Genomic DNA, 18,814 nt, shown 5'->3' on the forward strand with positions numbered 1-18,814 from the left:
CTTGGCTGGGTGTCCCTCACGGGGCTGCCAGGAAAGAGCTCTCAGAGCCTCCAGGCAGTGGGCAGGCCAGTGGCCCTGGGGGAAAGAGCCCTGGGTTCAGACTCTGGCTCTGTGCGCCCTTGGGCGAGCCGTTGCCCCTGTCTGGGCCCCAAAGGGGATGAAGGAGGTGCTCAGGCCTTCGTTGCTTCTGAGCGGAGGAGAGGGCTGGGCTGCGGGTTTGGAGCTGGGGGTGCAGAGACAGTCGGGACACGGAACAGTCTGGGAAAGGAAGAGGTGGGCATCTGGCTGACGGCGGGCTTGCAGCCACTGTCCGTGTGACTGCCGGAGCCACACTAAGTCTAGACCTCCTGCCCGACCCCGTCCCGGGCCCGAGATCAGCGCTGGTGGCAAACCCAACGGAGATGAGAACCCTGGTGGTGTCCTTCGGGTCACAGACCTCATTCCCCTTCATGGCCCACGCACAGCCTTCGTTCGCACACTGGCCAGAGACCCCACTCGGGGACTGTGGCCCGCCTTCCTCCCCATGTGACAACTATGACGAAGTCAGAGCTGGGCCACGCTGACAGCCAGGCAGCCATCCCAGAGGAGCCAGGGGCACTAGGCTGCGGTTGTGTTCATGGGGGTGCGGTCTACAGGCAGAGGGGCCCCGCCTCAGTGTCCCTTTCCCCCAGGAGGGCATGCTCAAGGACCTACAGAGGAGCGTGGAGGAGGAGGAGCAGGTGTGGAAGGCCAAAGTGAGCGCCACGGAGGAGGAGCTCCAGAAGGTACTGGAAGGGCCCTGAGACCCTGGCCTGGGACCGGTGACCTGGGCGTCGCTCCGGGGGGGTCCGCCTTCCCTAAGAATTCAGACACAACTTCCCAAAGGCCCACAGCTAGATCAGAATTCATCAAAACCAGGGGGAGCGCCGATGGGGTCACGTGGGTCTCCTGGGAGACAGGAGGCGAGTGCGCTGGGTTTTGGCGATGCCACATAAAGTGTTGATTACGGAGTGACTGCTGACTTCTCCGTCTCCAGGGCACCCCCACCCCTACCCTAGGGAGAGGCTGCTGGTCATGCATGAGGTGGGCGGGCACCACTGGGCTTCCTGGGAGAGGGGGCCCCGTCCTGCTCGGGTTCGGGGACACGTGGCACTGCGTCCCAGGGGCTCGCATTTGATGGGACCTTGCCCTTGCTTTGCAGTCACGGGTCACAGTGACACATCTCGAAGAGATCGTAGAGAAGCTGAGAGGAGAACTTGAAAGTTCAGATCAGGTAGGCGCGGGGGCTCTGCCCAGAGGGCTGCTTTCCTCATTACAGAGGCCACCGTAGTTCTTTCTCCCTCGTGGACCACACGTGTTGAGAGGGGCGGAGGGATCTCGTCTGTCCTGCTTTTCTTTCTTGAGAGCCACTTGGCAACTCAGAGCGGCCCGAAATGGCAGAGGGCCTGTGCGGGATGCCTGGCCCCGGCACACGGCAGCGTCTGCAGCGTGGGAGGGGCGTCGGGTGGCCCCAGGGCTCTGCAGACACGGTCAGCCCTGGCCTTGTGGAGGGGGCCTCTGGTGCCCACCTAACAAGGAAATCTAAAAGCTCTTCCCCACCGTGGAGTCTGGAACACATCTGGGCCCAGGAGTGCCGGAGTTCAGGACAGTGTTCTGCTGCCAGGGACTCATTTCTGCCTGTCCTTGGTTGGCCCATTGCCAACAGGCCACGGAAAGTCTCCCAGCCCCTACCCCAGGGCAGCCAGCCTTGTTGCGCCCCGTCACCCTGTCCCCCGTGGTCAGTGCCTCCTGCTGGCCCACTCGAGGCCTGTGGTGTGTGTGTGTGTGTGTGTGTGTATCCAGGTGCGGGAACACACCTCACATCTGGAAGCAGAGCTGGAGAAGCACATGGCGGCCTCCAGCGCCGAGTGCCAGAGCTACGCCAAGGAGGTGGCAGGGGTGAGTCTGCCCGGCGAGGTCTCCAGCCCGTCCTGGGTTTCTCCTTCCATGGTGCTCATTAATAGGAACTCAGAGTCTGGGCTCTCGGGCTTCTGCCCTGGCCGTGGGCCAGCTGACCTGAGAGGGGTGTCATGGGCGAATGGCAGAAAGACCGTGCCACCAGCAGGGAAGCATACAGCAGGACAGCCTCGTGAGGCCACTTCCTTCCCTGGCCCGGGGACACCATTTCAGAGGCAAATGGGCTTAAATTTGATACCGTTTACTGACTGTTCAGAGGCGGCAACCCCCCCCCCCCAGTCCTGGTTTGATTTCAAACTTTTGGCCGTATTTTATAAGATGGTCTGTAAACCAAGATCCAAGACAGGCCTGTAGTGGATTCTGTCTTCCCCACGTCTTCAGAGAGAAACCGTAGTTTGGGGAGGCCGAGGAGCCCCTGCCAGGCCCACGCTGCTCCGGAATGCTCTCAGGGCTTGGAGCAGCTTGTGTGCGTAGGTGTTAACTCATAGGAACTGGTTTTCTTTTCTCCTTTTCCCCCCATCACCTGGATTCGTTTTCTCTTCAAGTTGAGGCAACTTTTATTAGAATCTCAGTCTCAGCTGGATGCAGCCAAGAGTGAAGCCCAGAAACAAAGCAATGAGCTCGCCCTGGTGAGTGAGGGTGGACGGGAGGGGAACAGTGCCAGGGCGTGTGTGCGTGTGTGCGGTTCATCGGCCAGTCGTGGTTCTCCACCCCGTGCAAGGTCACACGGCACAGTGGAGTGGGGTGTGCCCCGGTGTAACCTCTGGGGCCGGCTTTGATCAGCCGTGCTGAAGGGGCTCCTTGCGCGTTGGCCCAGAACTCGGAGCTGGGCGTGTGGCTGCCAGGGCCAGTGCTCGGGCTCTAGTCACACGTCCCCTGGTGCGGCCTGGCCCCGTAAAGGCACTGGGAGCTCAGGGCAGGGGTTCTGGGAAGTTCAAATCTCCGTGAGCCCTGTGGCTCAGCACTACCTCGCCCTCCGTGGCCCTCGGGTGTTTTCTCACTTCAGCAGTGGCTCAGACGCATTCAGTCAAATGTATGGGTGGGCACTGAGGCAGGGGGATGACTGGGGGTGCCATTTCCTGCTGTGTGGGGCTCCCTGCCGTGCAGGTGACCTCGGGTCCTCTTAGTTGTCTGCTTTGGCAGCTGCCCCGCTCCCTGCTGCCCGGCAAGGTCAGTGAGGCCCCACGGAGTCGGGCCTCCCCCGTCCTGGTCCCAGCTGTGGGACTACAGCCACAAGCCGTGGCCCCGGAGGCCACAGCCTATTCCGTTGGATCTGTGGTCTTTCTTCACACCTTGAATTCACTGTTAACACTTAGAAATTGGTAGATCTTGGATACAAACACACGTGCCTGGTTTTTTGAGAGGAGACGGAAGGTCTGGTCCGTGGTGCTGGCGTTCTCACAGCAGCATCCATGTTGGGGCACGAGCTCCTGACTCCACAGGGGCCCCTCAGGTTATTAGGGCCTCACACTAGAGGGCAGGTGTCATCCATGCCGAATCACCTGACCCCGAAAGCTGCTAACCTAAGCCGGGTCTAGGCGACCAGCCTTAGGGGTGCTGTCCCAGTTGAGGTCCTGTGCAGAGAAGATCCCCAAATTCCTCATCATCAAAGGCCTGCGCATTTTGGGGTCACCTTTGGGGGGCTGGTGTTGGGAAGGAGGGAAGCAGGAAAGGGTACCCGCACACTAGGGGTACCCTTTGGAGCAGGGCCTTTTGGAATGGGGCCCGAGACCATCCATGCCCGCTGGAGAGCTCGCACCGAGTGCCCACGCAGATCCCCCAACTAGAACCTTTACCAGCGCTCCGTGGGCAATGCTGCTTCCGCTTCAGGTTGGAGGCCCAGTGCCTGGGGGGCCACCACGTGTGTCACCTGCTCCCAGCGATGGAGCTCTGGTGTGATGGGACCTTGATAGGCACGTGTCCTCTCGTGATCTTTTTTAGGCCCCTAAATCGTGGGCTGCATCTGGAAGGAATCCGGGACAGGGACATAGGCAGTGTTTGTGCAGAGCCTGTCCACCGCCTCTCCCTCCCGTTTGGATTCCTTAGCTGTGTGTGTGCCGTGTCCATCAGGGGTCACCTTGCTCCCGGGGAGGGCTCCACGGCTGGCCTTGGAGCAAAGCACGTGGATGGGACCAGTGTGGGCCCCTCAGAGTTTGGCTCCGGTGAGGGATCATGGCACTGGCCCCCTGCCCAGTGAACCTGCATGGGGACTCTGACAGAGGTCATAGTTCCCAAACCAGGTCCCCCATAGGGGCTCCAGCCGTGGAGAGCCTGTGCCGTCCTCCTGAGGGGCCTGTGCGTGTGTGCGTGGCACGGTGGGCGTGTGTCTGGCTGTGTATTTGCACAAACCCACCCTCCCTGTTTCAGGTCAGGCAGCAGCTGAGTGAGATGCAGAGCCACGTAGAGGATGGTGACGTAGCTGGGTCCCCGGCTGTCCCCCCTGAGGCCCCCCCAGCAGAGCAGGACCCTGTCGAGGTTAGGGCGGTGAGCCGGTCCCCAGATGTCTGTCACTAACAGCCCGCGTGGGCCCCCTCGAGCCCAGTTGGAGAGCAAAGGCGGCAGGCCTCTGTTCCGGCTAAACACTGGCAACTTGCGGCCTCCAGCGCCTGCTCTCCCCACCCCGCTCTGCCCCGAGAGGGACCACCAGGTTCTGAGGAAGTCCCAGAGCAGAGGAAGGGGCAGGGAAGCAGCCAGACGGAGAGGGGTTGGGCGCTGGATCTTAACAGTTGTGCGCAGGAGTGGGGGGGAAGAGGGAGTCGGGCGGCTGGGCCTGCAGTCAGGGAGTCTGGTCTCCCGCCCGGGCCCTCGCAGGCACGTCACAGCAGGGTGCTTGCCCTCCAGACTCTGGACCCAAGTGGCTGTGGTTGCGAGCCCTCAGCGGGAGGTGGGGGCCTGTCACCAGAGTGGCAGTGGTGGGCACAACACTGTGGGGCTGGGACTTGCACGGTGGCTCTGAGGCCTCCTTGTGCCGTGAGTCTCAGGAAAGGTGTCTGAGGTCAGCAGAGGTGGTGGCTCTGGACCCGGGGGCCGAGGCACCGTCTCCCTGCAGCGGGAGTGTGGGAGCGACTGTCAGCCGGCTGGTGGGCAGCCAGGGGCAGGGAAAGGCCGAGGGGGCGCAAGGAGCTAGGAGACGGTGCCTGCCCAGGAGCCCTGGTTCCCAAGGGGGTCCTTCACCGGGTTCCCACAGTCTGTGCGGTGTTTCCACGCAGCTGAAGACGCAGCTGGAGCGGACGGAAGCCCTCCTGGAGGACGAGCAGACACAACGGCAGAAGCTCACGGCCGAGTTTGAGGAGGTCAGGCCCTGCCTCTGTAGCCCTCGGGGTGTCGGGGACAGTGGGGGTGCAGGCCGGGGTCTGCCAGGCGGTCTGGCCTTGTCCCTCCCGGGGGGTGCCACACAGTCCCCTGCCCTGTGCGTGTGGGTCCCGCCTGCTCTCCCTGGCCACAGCCTTAATCCCCTCCTGGTGGGCGTCCCCAGGCGGACTTGTAGGACCTGTGGGGTGTGTATGGCGTCCCGCCCATGCCCCGCTGCCCTCTCTCTACACCAAGGCTCAGAGCTCAGCGTGTCGGCTGCAGACAGAGCTGGAGAAGCTCCGCAGCATGGGGCCCCTCGAGTCTTCAGAAGCAGAGGAGGCCACGCGGCTGAAGGTAAGGGGGCCCGGGGGGTCTGTTCCAGGGCTCAGGGTGGGGTCAGGAAAGGAGCGCCCTGGCTCTTGCCACCATCTCCCACTGTCGCTCCGTGCGGTGGGAGCCATCTTGAGGCCCCTCGGGCAGGGTCCAGCCTCATTTGGTGGCGATGGGGGTGGCGGGATGTCTAAACTTTCGATGTCGCACACAGCAGCCACCAGTCAGCGGGGCTGTTTACATTAAACAAAACTGGAAGTTCAGTTCCTCGGTCACGCTAGCCACAGTACGCCGTAGGACACGCCCATAGGAAGCATGGGCATAGGAAGCTCTCCTGGTAGTGCTGGTAGCTGGGACACAGACCTGTCTCTGGGTGACCAGGAGACCACATCCTCCCGCCGCCTTTGGAAGACTCCGGCTTCCCGGGCATATAGCCACGTGGTCTTTCTGCTGTGTGCCATGTGACAGCTGATCTCCTTTGATCCTGTGACCACCCACAGGAGAGACTAGAAAAAGAGAAGAAGTTAACCAGTGACCTGGGACGCGCTGCCACCAAATTACAGGAGCTTTTAAAGACGACCCAGGAGCAGCTGGCAAAGGAGAAAGACACAGTGAAGAAATTGCAGGAGCAGCTGGACAGAACAGTGAGTGTCCTGGCCCTAACCGTGGCCTCGGCTGCCCCATCCCCCGGAGCTGGGCCCTGGTCCAGAGCAGAGCAGACCCCGTGGGAGTCAGGGTGGGAAGAGCCAGGTGGGGTTGTTGGAGCCCCAGGACTCCCAGGACACAGGATAGATAGGAGACCCAGGCCTGGGGGGGCTGGAAGTGGTGGGGACAGACTCCTGAAAGCAGGTGGCAGGACATTCAGCCTGCTGGGCCTAGCACCTGCCCTCCTGTGGCTCCCCTTGGTGGGAAGTATGTCTCTGGCCCCCCACTGCCAGCTAGGTCCTCGCTCTGCAGCCTGGGGGACCAGGGTCCTCACCCATCTCAGGGCCCTCACCCAACTCAGGGCCCTCCCTCTCCTGTGTCCCCGGCTCCTGTCAGCGCCCGGAGTCCACTCTGGTTTTCCAGACTTGCTGGGCTGGGTGTTCTCTGAAAGTATTGGAGTGGTGGGGGGTGTTAATCCCAAGGGGTGACTGGAGGTCCTTAGGAGTTCGGGGTGAGTGCTCGCCTTGGCTCTTTGACCCCAGCCTCTCCTTCCGTCTGCCCACCTTTGTTTGCAGGAGGACAGTAGCAATTCAAAGGAGGGCACTTCTGTCTGAGTCTCCTCTGCGGGAAGAGAAGTTACTGTTCAACTTACCAAAATGCCTTACACATTCCTTACAGATAAATAAACCAACCAACAGCGTTATCCAGGCCCAACTTCCAGTAGCTCTGAGAGAAGCCATTAGAGACGAGAGTCTCTTAGAATCACAGAAATAGATCTTCCAGACCCCTGTTTATAAAAGAACCTTTATCACGTTTGATAAACACTATTCCCCAGGACCAGGCCTGGACCACCACCGAGCAGACGCCAAAGCCCTTATCAGCTCCGTGACAGACCCCAGGGTGTGAGCTGGGGAGGCTGGGGCCTCTGGGGACCCGTGTGTCAATCAGTGCAATTGTTTTCTCTCACTGGGCTGGGGGCTGGGAGGCGGGCGGGGCCGGGTGGGGAGCCTGAAAGGCTGTGGGACAGACTGGAGGGTCACAGCCCGGCCCAGCGAGGCAGCAGCCCCTCAGCCCTGGGAGAAGTTGCCAGCAAGAACTGATGTATGACCTCCGGATGTTAATGCCATTAAAACCAACGTTGCCCGGCACTTCGGTCTCGTCTGGTCTGCTGGGGCTCCCTGGCCTGGCCGCTGGGCCCCGGATGAGGAATAAAGAGGGGCTGTCTCCCTCAGGGGAAGAACAAGCATGCTGTTTGGTTCCCCTGAAATCAGATTTGTAGCTGTCTTGGGGCTCCCCCAGCACTTCTCCCGGTCATGGCACCCAGTGGCCAGATGTGCTGACCGCTGCCCCCACCCTTCAGAATCGGAGGCTACCTAAGCAGGCCATGGGTGGCCTAGGCTGTTGTCTGGGGTGAGCTCTGTGAACGAGCAAGGGAATCTGTGTCCTGACTGAGGCTTGGACACTCCTCTGTGCCTCAGGGGTGTGGTCAGGAGCTGGAGCAGCCAGCCCAGACTTGCCAAGATCCTAAGACCCACTGTGTCTGGTGGCTGGAGGCAGCATGGTCTTGGAGGAAGCAGTGGGAATCGAGCTTGAGCAACACCTGGATTGGAGGGGTCGGGTCCCAGGATGGGTGGGACCAAGCCAGGAGCAAGCAGGTGAATCTGAGCAGCCTGGGGCTTGGTAGCCAGCATCAACCAGTCCTGTTAAGGGGTTGCCTCGAGCAAGCACTGTCCCCTTTCATCACCCTCCTGAGCCTCAGGCCTGTGACAGGAGTTGGATTGGCTAGGGAGAGGGCACACACCCTCACAGCAGGTCCAGCACGATGGGGAGGGTGCCAAAGAAGGGCAATCCAAGAACTAGCCTCCACTGCCTGCTTTGGGACCTCCGTATGTCAGGAGTCAAACCCACCAGAGGGCACTTCTGTGGGTGGCCGTCACGGGAACCCTGAGACCCAGGCAGCATGTTCTCAAGCCGGCAGCCTCCGCACTGAGCAATCCTCCCGAGGCCAGGCAGTACTGCCTTCAATCTGCAGGACCCTGACCTGGTCCCAGCTCCTGTGGGCCACCTAATCATGCTATGTGGCACCTACGTATTGCAATGGTATTGGCATAAAGGATGCTGGGAGTTTGAGGAAGGCTCCCCAGAAAAGTGAGCTTAAGCTGGAGTTCACCAGAGCAGGAGATGTTTGTCAGGGGAGGGGAGAAAGGCCCAAGGCCAAGGGGACGGCAGGTGCAGGGACAGGAAGTGAGGTCGAGGGGGCCTTGTAGAGCCAGGTTACAAAGGACAAGGTGTCCGGACAGGTAAGGCAGTAGGGGCTGTGAGATTTTTAAGCAAGAGGAGACCATCCTACCTGTCCTAGAACTCTGGAGGGGGCTTACGTGGAAAGAGGAAGCCCATGCTTTCTGGCAGGAGACTGAACAGAAGTGACTGGTAATACCTGATGCTGACCACATGCCCAGCCCTGCCCTTGGGTCTCACGTGAAACTTTTCAGAACCCATGGGCGGTATACCGCCCGCCCCCCCGTCCCCGCCCCGCCCCGCCATTTTACAAAGAATCCCCACAGAAGGGAAAGCTCACCTGGTAAAAGGCAAGGCAGGTTTTAAACCCACCTTATTGTCAGTGCAGCACGCAGCCTGGAGGGCCAGCTGGAGAAGAGTTGTGGAGTCCATGGACCCCATGAACAGTGGCCACTGAACACCCCCCAAACCTGTGGTCCCTCACTGTACCTTCCATGTCCCCTGTGCACGAGGAGCAGGGATTCTGTGCTGGAGGACTGGCCCTACGGGGGGAGTCACAACCCTCCTCCTGCTGACACGGTGGCCTTAAGGCAAGTGGTTTGGGGCCCTGGTCAGTCTCCTGTTGGAAAACTGAGGCCAGACTTGGCCCTGCGCCAGGACGCCCGCCTCAGAGTTGTCACCAGGCCCTGTGAGCCTACATTTCTAGTAAGTTCCATCCCCTTGCCATGCTGCAGAATTGAGAACCCCTATGCGGGGCAGATGCCCTCTGAAGGCACAGGAACGGGGGGGCTCTGGGGCAAGAAAGGCACAGAGAGAGACCTGGGGGTACCAAACTGCCGCCTTCGGGTATTACAGGGCAGCAGCTGCTCCCTGGGTTCTGGCTCCAGCCCTACCCCCTGCTCAAACCACGTGGTAAGAGGCCCAGTGTCCACCGGCTAAGAGGAGGTAAAACAAAGGCAGGGTGTGGGGCTCCTGGGGGCTCTGAAAATGCCACGTCGGAGACTACCTGCCACTCAGGCTTTAAGGGCCCATCGTCAGTCTTCCGCTCCACGTGCCCCAGCAAATGTGCCATGCAGCGCTGAGGCCTGGCAGAAGGGAACCCAAGTTCGCCAAGCAGCCTGATAGGGTTTGCCTCTGCCTGGCCTCCTCGCCAGGGCTGTTCCTGGGCAAGCTTCCATCACCAGGCTGGGGAAGGAAGAAAGAGCCATTCAGGAAAATAACAGAGACAGCCACCCTTGGTAGATGCTAGAACAGGAGGCTGATAGGCACCTGGTGTTTGTCAACATGGCACAGATGCCCTGAAAGCCTGGCTCATCGGCCCGGCCATTCCTAGCTGTGCGTCCTGCAAATGGAGTACCGGTGCAGCACAGGACAACCGGCTCTTGCAGTCGCTTGCTAAGTTCAATGTGGAGGCAGGAGTCACCCGGGCTCGGTTAGAGCACTGGCTGGACCGCCAGCCTGCTGACAAGAAGCCATGCTCTCCCCTAGGTCAGGCTTTGCAGAGGCCCACAGCCGGGGCTCAGCACTGCCACTGCCATCGGAGACCCCCGACAGTGCAAGTGGGAGAGTTCTGAGAACATCTAGTCTACACCCCGCCCTTCAGAGGCTCCAGGAATTGACCTGAAGCTCCAGGGTCACACAGCCCATAAACAGCCATCTCCAGACCTGGGAGCCCCATCATGCCAGCTGCGACTCTTGTGACTAAGTTCCTCTGGTCATCTCAGCATGATATTTAGTAAAATGTATACACACCAGGATGCCTGGCCTGTAGGCAGCAAAAACACAAGGTTTTAGAAACCACCAGACACCCTCCATAAATGTCTTCTAAGCTCCCTTCAGGTTTGGGTCTAACAGGATTCAAAGCCCAAAAGAACTCTCGCCCTTTCCTGCCCCAGTTCCAGTCTCATCCCTGGCACTGAACGAGATTAACCTCAGAATTCCAGATGTCAGAAACAAGGAACTCCCGTGGGATACAATGGGAATAGCTTAGGGACAGAAAACAAGAAATCCAAATTGTAGTCCCAGGGCTGCCCAGTAGAAGTTGTGTGACTTTCCTTCCTGGGCTGCCTACCAAGGGCACTGGCTAGGGGCTGGGGAAGTCTCAAGGGCAGACCTGGCCGGCCAGATGCAGCTCAAGTTACACAAGCCTTCCTTCCACCGAAACTCTGGCTCCTAGAACTGCACCCTCTTGCAGCCACAATGCAATTATGGGTGACCCTTGAACAACTCGGGGGTTAGGGGCAAGATACCCCTACCTGCATAGTGAAGAATCTGTGTATTACTTTTTTGTTGTCTTTTTTAAGTAGGCTCCACACCCAGCAAAGAGCCTAACATGGGGCTTGAACTCACGACTCTGAGATCAAGACCTGAGCTGAGATCAAGAGTCAGGATTTAACCGACTGAGCTACCCAGGCACCCGTGTATTACATTTTTTGACTCCTCCAAAAACTCTACTAATAGCCTCCTAGTGACGTGAAGCCTTACCAATAACAGATTAATACATTTTGCAAGGTATGTGTATTATACACTGTATTCTTACAATAAAGCTGATGTTAAAATCATAAGGAAAATCCACAAATAAATGGACGCACACAGTGCAAACTTGTATTGTTCAAGGGTCAACCATAATGACCCTTCTTCTAGCTGCAGCTCAGCTGGAACTTGGTCTGGAGAGTGTTGCCGTGTTTCAGAAATGCCCAGATCACGGGAAAGTGATGTGTCCCTGGACATATCCAATCTGTTAGTCCCAAGAGCAACAAACCAGTCAAGAAACAGAAGCTGCCCTTCCTGTGTGTGTGGACAAGCCAGCACTCTGGGCAGTTCTGCAAAAAGGAAACCACTCGACTGAGCCTAATTCTATTATCTGAGTCGCTGTGCTGTTTTCTCAGGGATTAATATTCCCTGAAAGAACGAACTTCACAGTCAAGCTCTGAATTTGTTAGCAATGGCTTTATTTGCTTCTTTCCTGGGGCAAGAGAGTATCACTTTAGTCAGCTTTCCACAAACACATTTTTGTAATGTGTTTACACTTGTAAAAATGTAAATGTGTTTGCTGAGAGCAGAGTATACCTGCCAGTTTTACTCCTCACCAGTGTTGGCTGAGGTCTCAAACTCTAATTCTGCATCAGAATTACCTGGAGTCCTTGTTAGCAGGATTCTTGGGCCCCAACCTCAGGAATCCAGTAAGAATCTCTCAAAAGTTCCCCTAGGTAGAGATAACAAGTAACTATTAGCATCTTCCCAATTTCTGGTGTAAGAGTGGAGTGTTGGAAGACGTTTACGTTCTCTTACATCCCTGTACCAATTTGAAATCCTTCCATTCCCACAGCCATGCATCCCTCTCCCATACCCCCAACACACATGCAAATGCACACACACCAGCAGGAAAGGGTGGTTACACAGGTAGCGCCACATATCACAAGCTAAAACCACAGAAAAAAGCTTCCTTCTTTTAAAACTCTTTGACCAAATACCTGGCTGTATCTACATGGCTGATTCTGGAGTAGGGCAGCCGTGGCCTGTGATGCTTCTTGGGCAGGCTGTTAATATACACGGTCTCTGAAAGCACTGCTTTGCAGTAGAGAAAATTAGAAATTCCGGAAGAAAGAATGACAAGCAGTCCATCAGTAACAGTAAGCCAGTAGCCGGCACTGTCTTCTAGACCTTTTTTTTTTTTTCTTTTTTGAGAGCGAGTGTGGAGGAGGGGGCAGAGGGTGAGAGTCAGACAGACACACGGACAGACGGAGGGAGGGAAGGAGGGAGGGAGGGAGGGAGGGAGGGAAGGAGGGAAGGAGGGAGAGCAGGCTCTACACCCAGCCTGGAACCAAACATGTAGCTTGATCTCATGACCCTGGGATCATGACCTGAGCTGAAATCAAGAGTCAGATGTTCTTCAACTGACTGAACCACCCAGGTGCCCCTACACAACTCTGAAAGAAGTATTTTAAGTGTAACTTTTTTGTCTCCCAAACAAATCAGGAGATATAAGCCTGCTGTTTGAATACACATTTAGAGTAGGAAAGGATTCCCAACTTTTACACCAACTTCCTCGTTCAATAAGGGGGGAAAGAACTGTGATCTTAACTCTAATGGTCTGAAATACCCAAACCTCCACGCCTTACCCCACTTATGGAAGGCAAAGTTCTCCATCCCCAATTCACCGTGAATAATTACACGAGAGGGAGTTAAAAATGCTTCCTTTATTACATAAAGCCAATACTGCTACTTCTAAGTCCAACCGTGTGCATCTCTACACCGTTCAAAGTGTCGTTATGCCTGTGATGTTAAGGACAATCACCTGCAAGTGTCATCAGGTAGTGGCTTCCGTGGGTGTCATCCATTACACCTGCTCCCCATTTCCCATACAATCCACAAACTGCTCTAGGAAATTTGGAAGTTCTCCCAGGCCCCAGCATAAACATGTACCTAATGTTCTTCCACACTTTACTGTACCAGAAGCAACAAAATTTTGAAGGAGACACAATTAAAGAGGTCACAAGTGTCCCAGCTTGTCAATACACCATTTTATCATTTTCATTAACAAAGTATATTACAATAGAGCCCTAATTTGTGTTATAATGAAGTCGTTGCAAGGTATTGCACATTCTCCTGAGGACACACCATGATTTTATTTCCAAGATGCAAGGTCACTCTCAGAGCAGTCTCCCGAACTAACGAATGGAGAGCTTACTGCAGGTGCAGAGAGCTGCTTCCTGTATTCCAACCGCGTGCTCAAAATAGTGCTTTGCAAAATCAGCGCCGGTTAGAAGTGTGCACAATTCTGAGGCAGTCTCCATCACACAGTTGCTAGAATTAGAAGGCTGCCTGACTTAGTCTTACTGTAGTTAGTATATTAGTGCTGTTACATATGGTGAGGAGATTTATTTTCTAGTATGCAGTTTAGCTCCAGAGAGAATAAATTTGGGCCAAAATTATAACCAGATTATGACCAATTCTCTAAGCAAAGAAACAAAGTAACTGCTGAGGTTACAAAGATGCAGTGATTCTCTTCATATGGCCTTGTACTGTTTTGTGAACTGCATTATTAAAAATCATGAGTTTAACAAAAATCTTTACAAGCCAACCCATCAAAAACAGGCATCTGGCCAATAAGAATTTAATTTCACACCAATAAAATTTCAGATTTTAGATTTATTTAGGGCCATCTGCACATGTTTATAGAATATTTAATTTACTCTAACAGATGACAAGACAGCTCCCCCTCAGTGAGACCCTGGCCTAAACATTTATATAGCAAGAGGATAACATTAAACATGGAAGCTTTCAATTTGTGGCACTGAATGATGGTCTACACAGGGCATCCTTCAAAAGCTACAATTAAGGATCCACCTAGCTTTTCAGCAATACAAGCCCGATTGAGGTCTTCTGGCCCATTTGCTTGACATTCGTGTTTTATGCCTAGGAAGGAAAAACAACAATTCTATTTAAGAATTATCGCAGTAATTTAACCTATTTCTCTAAGACAGCAACTGTTTTAAAAGACCAGCGCTAACATGGATAGACAAACTGTGGTATATACAAACAACAGAATACTACACAGTGAGGAGAATCAATAATCTGTAGCTACATGCGACAAAATGAAAGACTAACAGAACGCTGACTAAAAGAAGCCAAACTTTATAAAAACATACATTCTAGATGATTCTATTTGTATAACAGAAAATCAGCCAAAGCTATTTTATGCTGCTAGAAGTCAGGGTGCTGGCTCCACGTGGAAGAAGGAGTAAAAGAAAGTGGTGTGACTGGAAGGGATATGAGGGAGACTTTTGGGGTGCTGGTTGTTAAATCAAGAAACCACCATTTTGTTCAGTTTGTGAAAATTGAGTTCTACAATCATTTATGATGCATACTTTTCTATAGCTACGTTGTCCTTCAATAAAAAGTTAAAAAGCAGGTCTAGTAATTTTCTTGGTTTTTAAAATGTAAGTAAAAATATGAATTCAGTGTTTTGATTGCACAGTTGATTTTAGTTAACTACACTGAAGAATAAGAGTATTTACACAACCAGCATCTCCTTTGCTCTAGAAGTTAGCTCTCCAGTGGTATTATACTATACGTTTAAGAACTCAATCACAATGAAAACTATGTAAAATGTGTTACTGATTGCTTTCTCAGAAAAATTACATCACCACGCTGCAGAATCAGCTCACTTAGGGAATCACATACAGTAGCTTCTCTGTAAACAGCTACTGTTTTTCAAACAGCTGCACTGTTTCTGACTGTTCATAATTTTAAGACCATTTCTTAAGCTGCAGAAAGTACAGCAGGTCAGCCTTTGGACCGCTTAGACTGACTAGAGAAAGCCAGTAATGGTTTCTCTAGGGAAAAGAAAGCAACAAGGTGACCATCTTGAACATCACCAGGCCAAGTCTATATAGCAATTCCATTTCCTTTACTGAAAGGCAACACAGAATAAGGACGGTAAGGAACCCATTGTCAATCTTTTTCAGTTGCACTGTGGAATGTTAAGGAGTCCCGCTAAAACATCAGTTAACCAACCAGTGAACACACTTCGGGTGGTGGGGGGGCGGGGAGAGCAACATCAACCCAAATGCCTGTGGAATCGGACATCTGACAGGCCTGAACTATGCAGCAGCAGGCTTCAAGAAAAGAAGTGAGTTTTCCTAAGCAAAACAAGCTAGAGCAAACCTGTTCCACTACAAGAATACAGAAGCCAGCCATGGTAAAACCAAACAAAAACCACACTGGGCCAAGCCCTATGACCTTGGCTCACACAGCTGTTTGGAGCTAGCCACGGCAAGGAAGGTGGTGGGACACCTCTTAAACTGAGCCTACACAATCCAGACCAAGCCTCCCATTCTGCTATGGAGAGAATCAAGGTCGAAGGAGGTTAAGCGGTTTGGGCCAGGGTCACACAGCAGTTAGATTACAAGCTTAGCCCTCATTGCAGGCCTTTGGGCATTTGCCCCATGCTCCTCCCATCATACCAACATTTCCTCCTGGCTGGAGGCAGTAAGTACGGTCAGGCCGTCTCATCAGGATCCCACTCACCCAGTGGCAAGTCAGAGATAACTGGCCAGTTCAAGAAGGGCACTTTCCTTTGGACACAGATGAGACAATTAGCTAAAATCATACCATTCCAAAGTAAAGCTAGAGACAGAGTATCCTTTCCCATTTATGAATGTCTCTTTTATGCAACTTTATTATGTCAACACATTCAAAGGCTATAAATTCACTACTTAGTATGACCAACACAAACCAATTAATCTCCACATGCCGTGTGAGAGATTCAGCAGCATCCCAAACTAGTTTAAAACCAGCCTAAACAAGTCCTATGCGGGCAATGTCCAGAGAATAAGGTGTTTGGGGGTTTTTTGTGTGTGCCCCCTACCCCTACCCCTCCCTGAGAATAAGGTTTTCAAGACAGGCTGTTCAGACCCATAGTGACCAGCATAAGGCAGAAGACACGCTGAAAGCCGGGTTCAGTCTTCCAGGTTTTTCCTCAAACCAGGCAGCACGTGCCTTCTTTGTCACCAAGACTCTCCAAAGGAAATAAGGTGCTTCTTAGAAAAGATGCAGCTCCCAATTCCAGGCTCACCACACCTCTAAATATTTGCAAGTAAATCTAATCCATACCTTGAAACTTCTTTTTGATTGCATCCTTGGAGCTTGCATAGATCATTTTACTTTTCAGAGGAGCTAGTTCTGGTGCCCTGGATAAAAAGATGCCAAAAATGGAAAAAACGTTTAGAGAAAGTACAGTTTACACTGTGTTAAGCATTTGCATCAGTGATAGGGGACGGTCCTCAGAATCTCCCAGGAGAGTTTTACTAACTACCCAATTTTCCCATTTCCCACCTCCTTAGAGATGTCATGATGGACACGCATACACACAATGGCTCAGGTTGACTAAGGTGGAAACAAACTAGAACCACTGATTTAAAATCAGATTAACGGTCCATAATAAAAAATCCCCACACTGGTCAATTGACTATATCACCCAATTTGTTTTCTTTAAATTTTTTTCCCCATTTTTATCAATAAGTTCAGGCAAATTACAACCATCTTTATACAAGGTTTTTAACTCCTTCTGGTTAGAAAAAAAGTTTCAAAACACAGAAAAGTACAGAGAATAATCCGTAAATCAAGTATTTGCCACCCTGAATTAAGAAATGCTAGCAACTTAAGCATTTTTGCTTCAGATTATTTGTAATATATTCTTTTTTAGAAAACAAAGTAAAAGTCCCCTTCTTACCCCTCACCAATCCCTTCATTTACATCTATTCCAACGGCAAATTCTGACCACACAAGTATGTGCTTTCCATCTTAGTCTCAAATAGTAAAAGAAATCACAAGGATTTTTTTTTAAGCATAAGCAATTCAGCATTAATATGCCTTAATTGTCAATATTACTATTATCTTGTATTTACAAAAATGTTAGTGTCTCCCTCCTCTTGAATGAATACTGGAAAGCATGCTTCACCACTTTCTTCACCAGCAATATTGAAAAATAATAGAAATATTATCAGAAATATTAATAGAAAAATAATAGAAATATTAACAATGGACAGAAATCTCTCATCCTATCCAAACCCCTTGTCCATGAACGGATCATTTCGCACAATACCATCAAGCCCCACTGCCTCCACGCCCCACTATCTCCATACACTCCTAGATGGAGTACAGTTAAATACTTTTAAACACCCAATGCTTGCATTCAGCTGCCATGTTTCTAGACAGTCTTCCACAGCCATTAGCGACAAAGGCTGGTGTGGACCTCACCTAATCCACTCCTCCCACAGCGGGCAGTCTCCATCCTTGGGAACCAGAAAACGCAGTCTGTGTGTCTCTCAGGTGCTTATTCCTCCCAACCTGAAGTTCCAAGGAGGGAGGCAGGGCCATAACCACCACCTCAGGTCTGGAAATTGCTTGAGCTGCAAAGTTACCTGGGTTCTTTCTTCACACAAAATAGGTCAGGGACAGGAAAAGGCATTAGCTGTTCTGATTCTACTCTAACCAAACACATATGTAGTTAGTTAATTTTGAGAGCGTGCATGCACACATGGGGTAAGGGGAGAGAGAGGGAGAGAGAGGGAGAGAGAGGGAGAGAGAGGGAGAGAGAGGGAGAGAGAGGGAGAGAGAGGGAGAGAGAGGGAGAGAGAGGGAGAGAGAGGGAGAGAGAGGGAGAGAGAGGGAGAGAGAGGGAGAGAGAGGGAGAGAGAGGGAGAGAGAGGGAGAGAGAGGGAGAGAGAGGGAGAGAGAGAAAATCCCAAGCAGGTGGGATCCTGGAAATCAAGAGTCTCACACTTAACCAACTGAGCCCCACAGGTGCCCTCTAACCAGATTTTTAAAACACCTTAAGAGCCATTTCCTGGGCCCTAAACAGAGGCTGCTGTGGGAAACTCCTATACAATTTTACAATTTCTTAAAGGAGCAATGCAAAACAAAACACTGCATTAACAGTGAATTTCCCTTTCTTCTTTCCAAATATTCTCCAAATGTCCTTTAATAAGGACGTATTGTATTCACAGTGGGGGAAAAAAGTATAAACACCAGGGGAAAAAACAGCGCAAAGGAAGGAAACAGGCACCAACTTAAAAAACTAATCCTTTAGCTGCCATCTCTACCACTCAGCTATAAATCTTAGAAGGGCAGAGGCTTTACCTGTTTTCCTCACAGCTGTTTTCGCAGGCCCTAACACAAACGCTGGAATGTAGCAGAAATAAAAGTTCAAATCAGGAATGCATTCACCTGAGGTCCCATTAGCTATGATCCTTACGTATGTATGTCCGTGGCTGTCAGGCTTGCGGAACAAAAAGCTGCCCCCAAACAAGCACCCTGACCCCATATTTATATCCACACAGCATCTTGGTTTAACCAAGTTCGATAAAGGCTTGCTGCAATGTAACTGAGGAGTGATCTAGAGTTACATTCCTTTTAAACCAGAATTCTTGGGGCGCCTGGGTGGCGCAGTCGGTTAAGCGTCCGACTTCAACCGGGTCACGATCTCGCGGTCCGTGGGTTCGAGCCCCGCGTCGGGCTCTGGGCTGATGGCTCGGAGCCTGGAGCCTGTTTCCGATTCTGTGTCTCCCTCTCTCTCTGCCCCTCCCCCGTTCATGCTCTGTCTCTCTCTGTCCCAAAAATAAATAAAAGTTGAAAAAAAAAAAAATTTTATAAAACCAGAATTCTTTTGACTACCTAGCTCCATATCCCAAGCCATTGGTGGCACGCAGTTAAAAGCTAAGCCCCTCCTCGCCTTGCCCTGCCTCAAGCAAAAGTATCAAGAGGACCCTCGCTCCCCCAGAATCAAAGGCTGTCACCATTCCCCCTTCCATCGGAAGCTAGAGAATATTCTGTGTAAGAGTTCCTTATCAAGGACAGTAGCATAATACAA

At 52.6% G+C, this 18,814-nt stretch overlaps 2 protein-coding genes across 4 annotated transcripts in view; one reads left to right on the top strand and one right to left on the bottom strand.

Moving 5' to 3' along the window:
• Positions 1 to 6,904, top strand: part of RRBP1 (ribosome binding protein 1) — a 65,442-nt gene extending 58,538 nt beyond the window's left edge. For 2 of the 3 annotated variants that reach the window (XM_086701628.1, XM_086701629.1), the window contains 9 exons: positions 672 to 764; positions 1,181 to 1,252; positions 1,822 to 1,917; positions 2,481 to 2,564; positions 4,303 to 4,410; positions 5,145 to 5,228; positions 5,482 to 5,580; positions 6,057 to 6,200; positions 6,777 to 6,904. In XM_086701628.1, the coding sequence (XP_086557754.1) occupies positions 672 to 764; positions 1,181 to 1,252; positions 1,822 to 1,917; positions 2,481 to 2,564; positions 4,303 to 4,410; positions 5,145 to 5,228; positions 5,482 to 5,580; positions 6,057 to 6,200; positions 6,777 to 6,815 (819 nt within the window). In that variant the 3' untranslated portion in view covers positions 6,816 to 6,904. The remainder of the gene's footprint in view (positions 1 to 671; positions 765 to 1,180; positions 1,253 to 1,821; positions 1,918 to 2,480; positions 2,565 to 4,302; positions 4,411 to 5,144; positions 5,229 to 5,481; positions 5,581 to 6,056; positions 6,201 to 6,776) is intronic. The other variant, XM_086701630.1, reaches the window with a different exon arrangement.
• A 5,715-nt stretch (positions 6,905 to 12,619) lies between these two features.
• The window catches only part of DSTN (destrin, actin depolymerizing factor), a 35,734-nt gene continuing 29,539 nt past the window's right edge, over positions 12,620 to 18,814 (bottom strand). Inside the window, exons 3-4 of the mRNA XM_086701638.1 lie at positions 16,057 to 16,133; positions 12,620 to 13,857 (exon numbers count right to left, since the gene is read on the bottom strand). Coding sequence (XP_086557764.1) covers positions 13,748 to 13,857; positions 16,057 to 16,133 — 187 coding nt within the window. The 3' untranslated portion in view covers positions 12,620 to 13,747. The remainder of the gene's footprint in view (positions 13,858 to 16,056; positions 16,134 to 18,814) is intronic.

The sequence above is a fragment of the Puma concolor genome, chromosome A3 (genome assembly GCF_028749965.1).
Source record: "Puma concolor isolate L17-30 chromosome A3, mPumCon1.1.hap2, whole genome shotgun sequence".
Lineage (NCBI taxonomy): Eukaryota > Metazoa > Chordata > Mammalia > Carnivora > Felidae > Puma > Puma concolor.